At 36.6% G+C, this 16,122-nt stretch overlaps 1 protein-coding gene across 5 annotated transcripts in view; it reads right to left on the reverse strand.

Moving 5' to 3' along the window:
* LOC105392491 (E3 ubiquitin-protein ligase HECW2) overlaps positions 1 to 16,122 on the reverse strand; it is a 95,872-nt gene that overhangs the window by 19,394 nt on the left and 60,356 nt on the right. The window contains exon 1 of one of the 5 annotated variants that reach the window (XM_048623647.1): positions 1,285 to 1,967. The exons of the other annotated variants lie outside the window; for them this stretch is intronic. Within the exon in view, the coding sequence (XP_048479604.1) occupies positions 1,285 to 1,439 (155 nt within the window). The 5' untranslated portion in view covers positions 1,440 to 1,967. Of the gene's footprint in view, positions 1 to 1,284; positions 1,968 to 16,122 lie in introns of those variants that run through there. 5 annotated transcript variants of the gene reach the window in all.

Consider the following 16,122-nt stretch of genomic DNA (forward strand, 5'->3'; position numbering starts at 1 on the left):
ACTTTTTACTAAACGAGATTTATGCCATATGATTTTCGGCGTAACGAGACTTTGACCAAACGTTACTATGCAATACGAGATTAGGCAAAAAAATCTTATGCCAAAAAAGGTAGAACCAGTAAAATGACGTAGATAGTTTGAATGGCTTTGAATCCAAACAAATCGCGGGTAATCATAATTATCTCACTTGAAATGATGGCAAGATCAGAGAAACCTTAAATTATAGGATATGGAATGTTCACGGATGAAGCATTCCATAAAAACAGGCAAAAAAATTGTAAACCCTTTGAACATATAGATATTTTATGCAGAAAATTATAATTATAACACCATTTGAAGTATGTATTTGGTTTTTAGGTCATAATATGTACCTACTTACATGTTTTGGTAAAGATAATAATATGCTGGTATCCTTAAATTCATAATTAAGTAGCTGAATCGTGATAATTATAAATGATAACTTGATAAGATACTATAAATCAAAATTCAAGTCTTAACATAAAATTTAACCTAATTACTAACATATACCTACGGCAAAAAAAAAAACTCACGTGTAATTAAGACAACAAATAATAATTTACAACGTTCAAGATCAAAATCGTCTATTAGTTCTAGTTCGTGGGCAAACAAAACATACATTTACTAACGAGCTAGGGACAAACCCTGTAATCAAATTTGACTATTATTCCTTTCTTACTATGAAGTCGCATGGGTCTTTTCAAGGATGACAAAAGGAACTCTGTTTAGTCATTTGACAAAAGCAACTGCTCACAATACATGGACATTAAGCTCCGCCTAATTGCCATGAGATCTACGAAACGGTAACATAACAATTCGCAAATTTGGAACAAACAAGACAAAAGGGAAAGCGAAAGAATAAGCTATTTTGCGACTGTGTGAAGATGTTAATTGGAGTTAGAAACGACAGATGTCATACTTTTAAAGTAAATGTGTGATGTCGTAATTTTGGCATAACACATAATTTTGAAAACAGGAAGCGTGGTTGGACGATGTAGACATGTAGCAGGGTATTCAACAGTGAGGGAACCACCGGCGTGCGAATAGGAGCAAGTTGCGCAAGCGCACGCACGGCGGCGAAGACGTCGAGAGGGACCAACTTGAATTAGGATCACGTACTATATTTAGATCAAAAGATTGTGCTGTCATTTTGATTAGTTGAAGGATAGGATATTTATTTAATTTGAATTTAAATAAATCTTGTCTTCTCTTTCTGTTTCGATAAAAAGTTGAAAGTGTGTTTGATTTCGAGAATAAATAACTTACAGACTGAATACGACGCCGAAGGTCTTGGAGATGACGCCCATGGTCTTCTTCCACCCCTTGACGAGCTGGCGGCGGCGCGCGCCCCGGCCGGCGCCCGCGCGCGCGCCCAGCTCCACGTACGAACTAATCTTGACGGCAAACACTGACTGGTCCATCACCGCCGACTACTACACATGGGGTTGACTACCACTGGTATAAAATTCCATACTTCGATGCACATCACTTGGTAAAATCCTTTGGAGACGACGTCGATCAGCAGCGCATCCTCCGCCCCCGACTGCCGGTTGGGGACCGCCTCATTACAATACAATCGTACACTCCCCGACGACTTATTCGATTGTCTGATTTGAATAGGAGCGTGGTGCGTGGTCGCGTGAGACGAGCGGTCGGTCGGCGGGCGGCGTGCGGTCGCTGCGGGCGCGCGGGCTGCACTGAGCGAGGGGCGTAGCGCCGTAGCTGGCTACGGGGGTGCCGTAAGCTCGGCTCCGGCGACGGCGACACTGACTCAGACACCTCGTTTGTCTCTCCACGCACTCTGCTCGCGGCGCTGTCTCCGCTGGACCGGGCTCTGCACACAATATGCGGAAGACGCCCGCAGCCGGCACGCGACCATTACAACCAATTATCAGTGGACCAGCTCGCATTTCTCCGGTCGCCGGTGGCCGTGGCAGTGACCGGCCGCGTCGGCCCGCGGGCTCCCTCCATCACGTGTCACTAGACGACTCCTCACACGCATGTTTAACTATCGAAATTAAACCTAGTCGGTCGATACCAATGCCAGGTTATATTTAGCTGATGCATAAGTAAGTGAAATCAGCAAAGGTCGTGTGAAATGGCAAACGATCGCGATCTGATGTCACAGTGAGATCACTGACCTGACTCATAGTATCGGCTTATATCGCTCAATGAGTTGTGGTTAATGGAAAATTGCATGCATAAGTAAACAAACCCTTTTCCGGATTCGCAGTTTTTCCAATGTAGAGATTGTGGCTTTTTCCAAGTGTTTATTATGCAATTAAATGTTTACGTCGAATATCATTAGAGACCAGTCACAGAGATTGGTGCAGATGAGAATGCTACAATGGACGCTGCACGCTCGACCTCAGACTCGCGTTGCGTGCGCGCAGCCTGACTTGAGTACTCAATCTTATTTACCAGTTTTGTACTTGGCAAATTGTATGTAAATCGTTGCAATATTGTATTAAATTGCTTCACTAACTATTCAGTTATACCCTGGCACTGGGCTGGCAGATAGTTTTGCAGTTTCTTTTAAATATACTTGCAAGTTTAAAAAAACATATAAACAATTTTGAAATCATATGACAATGATTTACATCACATATAGCGTAAACAAATCCAACTAGCTAAAAAAATGCAAATAAAATAAGGGCTTTGCAAGATACCATCTTTCCTACATATAAATAAACACCTGAAATGTTCCATTTCACGAGAATCACTTTGCATGCACGCATTGAATATAAACTGAACACGTGTGTTCTAATGGCTATTCAATACTAAACATTAGCACCAAGCAATAAGGTTGTTTTAACATAGATGATCACACAAGTCGTATCTTTGACCTATATCTGTTACCCACATCTTTATCCCATCTACTATTTATTTATGATCATGATCACACCCCACTGGCTTGGGATTTTTATGCAAATTCTAAAACGGAGGTACCAGAAAGACCCACACCAAGTGAAGTGATCTCCATTCGATTACACAACGGATATCACCCTAAATATAACATTCTTAAGAACTTTATAAAGTCAAAGTGTGTCTCTTAATAAGACTTCCACTCAAAAATATTTAGATAATTTGCTTCCTCCGAATCGGCTAAAATTGCTTGAAAGGTTGGGTGTGAGAGTAGATTAAGTAGTCATTAGTAATTTACCTTAAATACAAATGCACAATATAAAAAAAAGTAAATAACAAAGTAAACTAAACATCGTTGCTGTTGCTACAAACGTATTAATGAGCTCAACCACTTAAAAAAACAATACAGACAAAATAAATTGTATGACCAGCATTAGCGATAACTTAATGACCAACGAAATAATAGCAAAACTAGCCAGTGTCCGCAATGGATACGCTAATAGCGTACGAAATTTAAAAACTATTATTATGTATTTTTCAGAATTTCAGGTTGACATGTGAGCGACAACACAATCGAGTTGTTGTGATTTTTCCTACGTGTTCGCATTAAATGGCTGTCGCTTTGGACACTCAGGCCACTCAGGAAATATCGTTCGGACTACAGAACTACGAATAATGTGCTGCGAATCCATTGTAGGCCTCAAATTACTGCAAAAAGTTCCATGCTAGTTATAATCAGGAATATCATGGTTAAACACAAGCAAATTTTGTTTAGTATCGTTTTATGCAGATATGCAATTGTAATTAGTGTTCGTTAAAATATACAATGCATTGATAGCATTTTTATTATTTTATTTCGAGGTGTTGTGTTAACGGATTAATAACACATTTAATACGGATATCACTGTAGATTACACCAAAACCCCTCCATTTCTGGACGCCTAAGTCAAACAGGGGACTAAGGACTAAACAAAACAGGCCTGCCTGTGGGTTAGCGTGTACACTTTCATTACTGAAATCCATTAGTATCTACCGTACTTAGACTAATTATTGTCATCATACGGCAGCTAGTTGAGTATCTGATACCAGTGATTTGGTCGATAATTACAAACATAGTAGGTACCTAATTGCAACCTTGTGGGCACAAAACTTATAACAGCTTTGACCTACATCATTTATCAAGTAATGTTTATAATTTAGCCTTTAGCTGGTAAATAAGAATACATGTTATACCTACTTACCACCTAATTATGTAGGTGGTAAATAGATCACCATGATGATGGAAGAAGGTTTTTAAAAGGGTGCAAAACATTGAATGTTATTTTAATTCTCTATAGCATTTTTCATACAAGCTTCATGCAATGTAACTTTTTATAACTTCAAGCCTTAAAACATCAAGTTTAAGAAAATATACTTTACTCAGAGAAGAATAAAACGTGAACAAAAATTTTTTCCGTTGCTAGTTATTACAAAATAGAATTGTATATGTTCACAAGAGCATATTAAATAAATGGACACGGAAAACCACGTAGTTTCAATACAATATGTTTTATGAATACATTTCCCTGAAAAATATTACAGTACCTACTTTAATTGTAACAAATTATATTATTTGCATAAGTATAAAATTTCCGTTACTGTGTATACTTTTTTTTCGAAAACTAATAAAGTGTGCCACATCAAACATTGAGGTGCAATTTCAATAAAAAGCACTTAGCAAAAAAGTATCCTATCTAGTTCAGACAAACAACAATTACCTACCAAATAATACGATGAACATACATCTACATAAGAAAATAAGTAATTGATGAGCCCAACACGATTATTCCTAGCCAACTTGATTGCAGTTAACTACGCGGCGTACCGAAGTGTACATCCTTGTTAAAGCTGCTAATACACTCATACATTTTCATCATTGAATATTTAAACAGTGTCTGCGAACTTCACATTATATGGGTTTTTCGTGGAAATGGTGTATTTTCATTGCTTTTCTACCGACACTAATAGAATGGAACAAAAATGTTTAATTAATCATCGACTTTTAACTGATAACCTACTATTTACGTAGATACCCTTTTGGAGATTTAATTTTGAAAACTGCTTTTGCATTACAGGTAAGCAGATGATTAGTTTGAGGTACATATATGTATAAGTTAAATAATAGCACATGCAGTAGGCAGGTACCACTGTTGCATTAGCGATTTTTGCATATGATCGGATCAGTCTGTGAGAAGCCTAAGTAAGTTAGTCATCAAGCAATGGAGGACATTAGATTCAATTTCCACATCGCCATTAATTTAGACTTATACGGGCTTTATTGTACGGGGTGTTGGCAGGTTTATGGCTTTTTATCTTAGCGAAACTAATAAGTGGGACAAATTGTCCTCGAAAGTATATCATAAACTTGATAAATACGCAATGGCATTATGATAGAGGTAGGTAAGAATTTATGACTCGAATTATTGCAACAAAATTCCGTTACAGTTAAAATTGGCACAGTTATCTACCCCCGTTCATTTTTTCGCGATACCATGTGGGCAACATACAGTACATGCATAAAACATATTTTATGTTACAATGGCGTGCAATTACATAGTACCCTTAGCCTTAATGTGCAGCTGACCGTGATTATCAGCCGAATCGTCCAAACGCACTCTACTTCTGTAGTGGCAACCTTTAGAATGGTCGAAGTTGCTTATAAATATTAAATGTAGATTATTCAGAGCTGTTCGGGAGACTATCACTAGCCCGGGGCCTACATTCAACTACAAACTACCTACTCTACTGTCGGCTACATAATAGAAGTAAGTTCTGTAAATTTCATTACATTACCTTAGTAGGGTTTTTTTTTAATGGACACAATGTACTGGTAAGCTTTTAAAACAAGACACGCACACGTAACAATGTTATCTTTATAAAGCTACGTAGCTACGGTGTACCTTATTGCATTGTCAAATCTAGTTTTATAGGGTACTGAAGGATAAAAAGTGTAAGTATTAATAATGTATCAGTGTACTAAAAAAGTAAAATGCATGTAAGTACCTTATATTTTACACTCTATATTCATTGAATCAACGTCCCAATAGGTTACCCTGGTGAGCAATTACTTCTCAATAATCCATAATGCATATCCTTACACTTCAAACTAATAAAAACGCATGTTAAGCTACGGAACCCGTACCATTTTATACGGGAATCGAACGGACCAATGGGAGCGCGCGGCGGCGACGCACGCGCAGCCAGCCAAGCGGCTGTCAGTTCGACGTAGGAAATGGGTCATCGCGCAGCTGGAATGGACGCGGTCGGGAGCTACTCCCGCTCCTGTTACGGAGTAGTCGGATCGAGACCTGACGCTCTACAAGCAGATTAACAGAATGCTATGACATTTAGACAGAGCGGCACTGGACCGAAAAAGTTGGGATATGTGTAAGGATGCCCCCAAAGCTGTTAAATAGTATTCGTATAGAGGGCCGATTATGATGTTTATGAAAGGAATAGTCTTTTGAATTTTAGTATCCGGTATTAAATTAAGGTAAAAAAAAGACGGTTCATCATGCCGATGCCAAAATATCGCCCGAGCTTTCGCCGCAACGCTCGCTCATCTCGATGTGTCATTACATACTCGTCTCCATGCTGTTAGGATGTTTTATACTGAGGATATGTTGAAGCCCCTTCAAAGAAAATAAGGAGGAAGGAAGATACATGTTGCAAGCCAAGTGAGTGGAATTGATTGAAAAAGAAAAAGAGATGAAGTCAGTTGAGATGAAAATGGGTAAAAGAAATCTGCCTATGCCTATGGATGTAAGCAACATTTATGTAATGTAGCACACGCAAGAGAAAATAAGACAAAATAACAAAAACCCGGTACAAAAATAACAAAAAGACGTACTTAAAGGGAAGGGAAACACAACGACATCATCTAGAAATAGTTGCTTCCAAAAACATCAGTTAGCGAAACAATACTCTCCTGCCGTGTAAGTCAACGTCCAGAAAACTACTTCCATAGTAAACGGTAAAAAGGGTTAGTCAGATTATTCTTTTATTTTAGTCACATTTCTAATAGTCCCGGTCATAAACGATTAGGGCGCCAGACTAAAGACCTCCAACTTTTACTTTCACCGGAGGCTGTGTATAGAGGCAAAGACCCGCGGTTCCTTTCAGCCCATCAATGTAACGTTATGTTTATTGTTTCTTATCTATTACGGGCCATTACATGGAGAGGTTTACGACGGGCATTGTGCCCGGCCATTGTGCCTGCCACGCGTCCTATCTGACGAAAATATCAGAGGAATCTGTCCCAGGTTCGGGTAAAAAATGGCTATTTTATGGCTACGAAAATTTGGAGGAACGCGATCGCGAACACTTTAAAACCTTCCAAGCTAAATGACTATCAAAATTACCAACCGTGCAATTATAAAATCGTCAGGAGCATTCTCAAGTCTAAACTGTAATAAAAGGAGGGTTTAATCGGCACTTGAAGATGAAATTAGAAAAAAAAGCCACGTTGTTCGTGTAGAAAGCAGTTTGTATAAAAAGGAGAAATGATGAGGCAGCGTCTACCTGCGGCTGCTCCGCCGCGCCCCGCGCTGCACTACTGGACCGTTAGTTTAGAAAAAGGTTTCGGCCGAGGAACTTTCCAGAAATTATTTCGGAGGTTCCGCAGGAGTTTTAAGTTGTATTCTACATTTCTAATGATGCGAATAGTTAATTAATACCTTGCGAAACAAGAAAATGATAAATAGAAGCTCATATACCATTAATTTATGTTTATTTCAATCCGGTTTTGTATAAATATGTACTTATGTAAAATTACTAAAGAAATACAGTGTAATTATTGTAAGAAACTGCTTCAGCTAAAGGAGTGAGTAACTTGAGGGGTCCTTAAACATTCCTAAGGAACCCAAAAAGCCTTCGAGTTCGAAACTGTTACTAAGCAAAGGGTGCATGCAACGCGGCCTGCCTGCTGCCTGATACTCAATCATGTAAAAAACTGGCGTACACTGAATGCGTGAAATTATAACAGCTGTTCCATGTCCATGTTGCTGCGGTTTCATTCTAATTTATCTCATATTTTTTTAACATTATAACAGTATTCTGCTTCAAAATGTGAAAGTAATCAAAATACTAAACCATGTGCTCGTATTTCAGCGCGTAAACGCTATATTATACAGTATCGGATTGCTGTGTATGAAAATTATAAACGCGAATTGAGTAAGTACCTATTTACATTAGCAGATTTTATAAGTACCAAACGCCATGAAACGTGAAAGCTGAACAGCACTGAACTAACAACGCAAAAAAAACTCAATTTACACATTGACAGCGTACCGTTAGCAGCGTGATCTACAATACGGAATGCCTCAATAATCGGTGCGCGGTGCTATTGTGATCACATTGATTGTCGACGCACCTGCGCACGCGCATCCTTCCTCGCACAAAGCGCAAACGGTGCGTTTTGGCGGAGCTTTTGCTTAGAGCGTGAGAAGTTGGCGTGTTTCGAGATGTTTGCTACGTTTTTTTGGGTGTATGAGCTTAAGTTGTATACATTATGTGCGTGAATTAAATATCCCTCCAATGTTCGGTAGAGTTTAAAATAATAAAATTCCCTGAATTGGATCGATTTATCATTCGGAGACATTCGGTTTTTGTTAATATGGCCTGAGGACTTCTGATGTAGAGAACAAACGAAAAACACAAGAAACATTAGCAAGTTTTTTGGTCAAGTCAACTAGAACCACTAATGGCCGTAACAGCGAATAAATTATCATTATCACAGATAAGATAAGGCATAGCTCATCTTACGGCTGTAAAGTACGTATAGTCAAAGCCACCATCAGATCGTTATCAACAGCATCCCATTGTGTTTGACCACCGATTATGAGGTTTAAGGTCGAAGATTACCTCCTTATAATGCACACTTAAGACCACAATTAATAAGATTTTAAAGATAAAATATGTAGGGCAAGGTTTAAGGTGTGTGAAGTTAGCAGGCTAAAGTTAGCAGCCTTTGAATAGCCGACCAAATTAAGATGGCCACTTCAGTCATTGCATACTTTATCAATTAGAACACGTAAAAAGCACCAAATACATGGGAATAATAATGTTAGATATTCATATAAACACTTCATATGTTCTAAAATAAACAAAATACTAAAAAATACGACGTTTACTTACTGACGCCCTTGTTGGTTAATGGATATTTTGTATGGGGGCACCAAGATGCCATAGACCTGCCAGCATCTCACCTGGTTTATTATGTGTGTTGACTCATTATAAAACACTGACAGAAGTTTCATCAACATTGAAACGGTATAGCAGGTGTCCAGGAGCCACTTTCTGACAGATTTTGGGTAAAAATTCACAATATTTCACGAATAATCAAGTTTGCAGGTGGAACCTGAAGAAATTCAGCTGGAAATGATAGTTCATTTGAAAGCTATTGTTAATACCTAGAAACTGTTTTCAGCAATTTCAGAGTAAATGACTTTTGGTTAATATTCAAGGGGAAGATCAGAAAATAAAAGTTAGCAGCCCAAGATTAACATTTTGTATGGGGGCATCAAGATGCCATAGACCTGCCAGCATCTCACCTAGTTTATTATGTGTGTTGACTCATTATAAAACACTGACAGAAGTTTCATCAACATTGAAACGGTATAGCAGGTGTCCAGGAGCCACTTTCTGACAGATTTTGGGTAAAAATTCACAATATTTCACGAATAATCTAGTTTGCAGGTGGAATCTGAAGAAAATAAGCTGGAAATGATAGTTCATATGAAAGGTATTATTAATACCTAGAAACGGTTTTCAGCAATTTCAGAGTAAATGACTTTTGGTGAATATTCAAGGGGAAGATCAGAAAATAAAAGTTAGCAGCCCAAGATTAACATTTTGTATGGGGGCACCAAGATGCCATAGACCTGCCAGCATCTCACCTGGTTTATTATGTGTGTTGACTCATTATAAAACACTGACAGAAGTTTCATCAACATTGAAACGGTATAGCAGGTGTCCAGGAGCCACTTTCTGACAGATTTTGGGTAAAAATTCACAATATTTCACGAATAATCAAGTTTGCAGGTGGAACCTGAAGGAATTCAGCTGCAAATGATAGTTCATATGAAAGCTATTGTTAATACCTAGAAACTGTTTTCAGCAATTTCAGAGTAAATGACTTTTGGTTAATATAAAAGGGGAAGATCAGAAAATAAAAGTTAGCAGCCCAAGATTAACATTTTGTATGGGGGCACCAAGATGCCATAGACCTGCCAGCATCTCACCTAGTTTATTATGTGTGTTGACTCATAATAAAACACTGACAGAAGTTTCATCAACATTGAAACGGTATAGCAGGTGTCCAGGTGCCACTTTCTGACAGTTTTTGGGTAAAAAATTACAATATTTCACGAATATTCAAGTTTGCAGGTGGAACCTGAAGGAATCCAGCTGCAAATGATAGTTCATATGAAAGGTATTATTAATACCTAGAAACAGTTTTCAGCAATTTCAGATAAAATGACTTTTGGTGAATATTCAAGGGGAAGATCAGAAAATAAAAGTTAGCAGCCCAAGATTACCATTTTGTATGGGGGCACCAAGATGCCATAGACCTGCCAGCATCTCACCTGGTTTATTATGTGTGTTGACTCATTATAAAACACTGACAGAAGTTTCATCAACATTGAAACGGTATAGCAGGTGTCCAGGAGCCACTTTCTGACAGATTTTGGGTAAAAATTCACAATATTTCACGAAAAATCAAGTTTGCAGGTGGAACCTGAAGGAATTCAGCTGCAAATGATAGTTCATATGAAAGGTTTTATTAATACCTAGAAACAGTTTTCAGCAATTTCAGATAAAATGACTTTTGGTGAATATTCAAGGGGAATATCAGAAAATAAAAGTTAGCAGCCCAAGATTACCATTTTGTATGGGGGCACCAAGATGCCATAGACCTGCCAGCATCTCACCTGGTTTATTATGTGTGTTGACTCATTATAAAACACTGACAGAAGTTTCATCAACATTGAAACGGTATAGCAGGTGTCCAGGAGCCACTTTCTGACAGTTTTTGGGTAAAAATTTACAATATTTCACGAATATTCAAGTTTGCAGGTGGAACCTGAAGGAATTCAGCTGCAAATGATAGTTCATATGAAAGGTATTATTAATATCTAGAAACGGTTTTCAGCAATTTCAGATTAAATGACTTTTGGTGAAAATTCAAGGGGAAAATAAGAAAATAAAAGTTAGCAGCCCAAGATTAACATTTTGTATGGGGACACCAAGATGCCATAGACCTGCCAGCATCTCACCTGGTTTATTATGTGTGTTGACTTATTATAAAACACTCACAGAAGTTTTATCAACATTGAAACGGTATAGCAGGTGTCCAAGAGCCACTTTCTGACATCAGTTATCATCATACAGTTTCTTTGTACTTACGACAAAAAAAACTGTACTTATAGAAAAGGACGATACTCTTATCATTATCACAAAAGGTCATCTTTTCAGCCTTACTCTTTCTGCCATACAATACGCATGACGCATGTCGCAGGTGTGAGCCTTTGATGGCATGCCGACTAGTGTTATTTTATAGTTGAGAACCCATTTACCTACCTGCCTAAAACAAAGAGTTTATCACACCACAACAATAGAATGTCCTAACTTATTACCTGTTGCGAACCTAAAGAATTGATTATGGTTATTTTTTTGTGCGTTAGTATACATAATATTTTTTTACCTTTGATCATAAGCCGACTTGCAAAAGTTTTTATTGACAAGACGTGCACCTGGCAAAATAATGCTATTGTCTCTCATAAAACATAATAGAAACATAATAAAAATCAACCAACAATTAAAAAATACAATAAAACTGCACATTGTACCGAAAGTCGTTGCTGAGCTTACTTCTACATCGCGGTATTAAGATTTTTTCTCGTTTCATGACCCTCGGAGTAGGCTTTGTATTTAAGATATACTACTATCCTTTGGTTTTAAGATATACTATACTGTTGAATGCTAAGAACGATTGAGTTTATTTGAATTCCTTCAGGTTCCACCTGCAAACTTGATTATTCGTTAAATATTGTGAATTTTTACCCAAAATCTGTCAGAAAGTGGCTCCTGGACACCTGCTATACCGTTTCAATGTTAATGAAACTTCTGTCAGTGTTTTATAATGAGTCAACACACATAATAAACCAGGTGAGATGCTGGCAGGTCTATGGCATCTTGGTGCCCCCATACAAAATGGTAATCTTGGGCTGCTAACTTTTATTTTATGATTTTCCCCTTGAATATTCACCAAAAGTCATTTTATCTGAAATTGCTGAAAACTGTTTCTAGGTATTAATAATACCTTTCATATGAACTATCATTTGCAGCTGAATTCCTTCAGGTTCCACCTGCAAACTTGATTATTCGTGAAATATTGTGAATTTTTACCCAAAATCTGTCAGAAAGTGGCTCCTGGACACCTGCTATACCGTTTCAATGTTGATGAAACTTCTGTCAGTGTTTTATAATGAGTCAACACACATAATAAACCAGGTGAGATGCTGGCAGGTCTATGGTATCTTGGTGCCCCCATACAAAATGGTAATCTTGGGCTGCTAACTTTTATTTTCTGATTTTCCCCTTGAATATTCACCAAAAGTCATTTTATCTGAAATTGCTGAAAACCGTTTCTAGGTATTAATAATACCTTTCATATGAACTATCATTTGCAGCTGAATTCCTTCAGGTTCCACCTGCAAACTTGATTATTCGTGAAATATTGTGAAATTTTTACCCAAAATCTGTCAGAAAGTGGCTCCTGGACACCTGCTATATCGTTTCAATGTTGATGAAACTTCTGTCAGTGTTTTATAATGAGTCAACACACATAATAAACCAGGTGAGATGCTGGCAGGTCTATGGCATCTTGGTGCCCCCATACAAAATATTCATTAACCAACAAGGGCGTCAGTAAGTAAACGTCGTTTTTTTTGTATTTTTTTTATTTTAGAACATATTATAGTGTTTATATGAATACCTAGCATTGTTTTTCCAATGTTTTTGGGGCTTTTTACGTGTTTTAATTGATAAAGTATGCAATGACTGAAGTGACCATCTTAATTTGGTCGGCTATTCAAAGGCTGCTAACTTTAGGCTGCTAACTTCACGCAGGTCAAGGTTTAGGGCTATTAAGTGCATAGGACTCATTAGATATGGTACCTATAAATAACAATATATGTTATGTACCTATGTGTGTCAGTGGCTATCATCATGGAGATTGTTTACCTACATATAAACTATAAAGCATTTAATAAATTTCAAAATCTTACTAAAAGAGTTAAGGGTTTAGGAGTATTCTTCGCCTAAATTGACTTGATCCAAAACATCAAACGTTAAAATTATTATTTGTACTATTTACAGTAACAAAGAGGCCATAAATAATATAGTTTATTTCGATACAAAAGGATGTAGGACGTCACAGCGCAGACGACGCACGACGAAAGCTTAACACCTCATGAGTAGTAGTTTCCGCCTATATTTATTTAGAAGTATAAATTACTTGTTTGGATTATAAAAAAATATAGGACTTCCAACGATTGTATCACATTTGTCGTTTATCAAAATCTAGCAAGAATCTAAACACTGTGCCAATCATACATTTATCCCATGAAAAAAAATATACTTTCAGGTACTACCAGGTACCTTCTACCGGTAGAATGTAAGTGTAATGTATAGAAAGAGCATCAAGCGGATTCAATAAGTTAGCTGATAGTTTTGATTTAGATCTATTTTGTAGTCATTTAAGATCAATTAATTATAGTATAACGGAGCATTTCAGCTCTTCTGTTATTGAAATAAGTACTTAATCATTCCTAATTAATTGTTGACCACTGTTTAACTGGAGCAATAATATTTTTACTTGTCTGAAACATATGAGTGAAAACTTGTAATTGGCTATCTATCACTATTTCAAATTTCTTATGTAAAACAAATTTGCTGTATGTTTTCCTATAATAAATAAATAAATAAATAAATATGTAATTAGATTTGTGGCGTATAAATAATAAGGACTCACAGAACTGCAGTAATTGTTCATAAGTACCTGAAAAGAAAAAAATATAGACGTTAACAAAATGTAAAGTAAACGTAACTATAAAAAGTTACCATAGACAGAAACAATCTATGTTTCTTTAAATACCTGAATATAAATATTTATTTGCAAATCTTAACCATGTGGCGAGCGAGATTGGTATTAGTGTGCCCAGGGGAAGCCAATGCAAAGCTTTCAGAATAAACTTAGAATATCTTTGAAGTACAAATATGTATATCAATAATAAGTTTTTTTAAACACATGCCACACGCTATGCTCCTTTAAGATAATACACACATGCTATAAATAACGTATTATTGATAGTTTACTGTTAGATATTATGTTTTAGTCTTTTTTAATGTCTCTCTAGTTGGTTTAGAGAAATCCCATACATATTGGATGACTGCAAAGGAAAACCAACTTTACTTACCAGTCATAAGGAAACGTCAAAAATACAATAATATAGTGGAAGCTCTATAGTGCATATAAAAGATAAAGAAAAAGCGAAGAATACATACAATTCTTGATTACAACTTCCACAATCTGGTTAGGTACTCATTAACACGCACATCACAGGACCAATTTGTAAACAAAAGGCAGATGAATAATACAAATAACAATCTTCATTTAGTTGAGTGACTATGAAGATTGCACTTAATAAACATAGGTGATATTGAAAGAGAACAATATAAGCTGGTTTTAGTAATACCACAATACATATTAAACTGTAGTATGATAATATGAACCTGATTTAACATCGCGTGTTTGACAAAGAAACAATAGAACGTAGATTTTCTGATTCGACTGTTGTCAACATTGAGTATGAAGAAAAATGCATGCGGATAATACGCAATGCCATGGTCGTCAAATATGATATGACTGTTACTTCAACCTTATTTGGTTCATTGTGGTTTATTTAATAAGCCGTCATAAAATAATGAAAATTGTTATTAAGACCAGCTGCGGCCCAAATGTGTACAACAATATTCCAGTTGGTCCATATTCTATGTTTGCAATCACTATGGCGGATTCGAAGTAAGTAGTAAGATTTAAATTTGTACTCTGAATGCTATTGTTGCTTTCTGGAGTTCATACAAGTTACTTTTAACAGTATGAACAAAGTAAGGCTCTTTTTCCTGTTTCAGTCAATCTGCCTAAGCATGAACTTAATAATTAAGCACAATAACAATTTATCGAAAGAACTGCATACAGATTTAAGTTCTGCCTATCATGAGGTTTTCGATTGTGAAACCGGCAGTAAATAGCTTTGTTTGTGTTGACAGCACGCATATTAGTAGCCATCATTCATTCGTATACTTACAGACCATTGTTTCGTGTAGCTCATTAAAGAAATATTCTTTCCTTCCGTGTTTATGTAATGCTGTTAAGAATTCTAAAATAAAGTAAATATTTTAATAGACCTCAGCCTGTGTAATATTTGAAAAAAACCTTTAATAGTCCTAGGTCAGGAAAGTCAATGGACTCCTTATTTTTTTGTATTGCTAAATTGAAATTCATTCATTCATTTATTATTATGCCATAAAATACATAGTACAAGGAATGGAACACCAAATAACTTTATAAGATACTCAGTAAGTAAGTACTGAAAATAATAATTTTATTGCAACAATAAAATTCTCAAGAAGGAATGGCGGAAATATCTTTGTTCCACTTCAATCTGCTGAAGCTGAAACCAATTTCAGTGCTGAAAATAACTGAGAGTTTATGTTCGACCGCCTTCCTGCAGTTTACACTCTTGCATGTGCAGACAGATGCACGTCGTATAGCGTTCAATTTGATATCGAGAATTTAAATGTAATGTTGCTTGGTCAATTCTGTCTTGTAAATAGAAACTGTAAGTTTTGAGGTAAAGCTGCTTTTAATAGGACCTAATATGAGCTTTCGTAGTGGTAGTAGATCTTCTTCTTAGCGTGGCCATGGTGAAAGGATTGGCAGACGTATGTTAGGAACAGCTGATGGGTCGGACCTGATTTATTAACTATATTCCTCTTATATATTTTATCTCACTACTGAAAGATTTAACCTAAAATAAGCACTGAATAATAATGTCCAGCCATGCAAACAAACTAAGATGAGATCGGACCCGGTTACATCACACTTAATTTAGGCAAATTAATCACTATCAATCA

The sequence above is a fragment of the Plutella xylostella genome, chromosome 10 (genome assembly GCF_932276165.1).
Source record: "Plutella xylostella chromosome 10, ilPluXylo3.1, whole genome shotgun sequence".
NCBI lineage: Eukaryota > Metazoa > Arthropoda > Insecta > Lepidoptera > Plutellidae > Plutella > Plutella xylostella.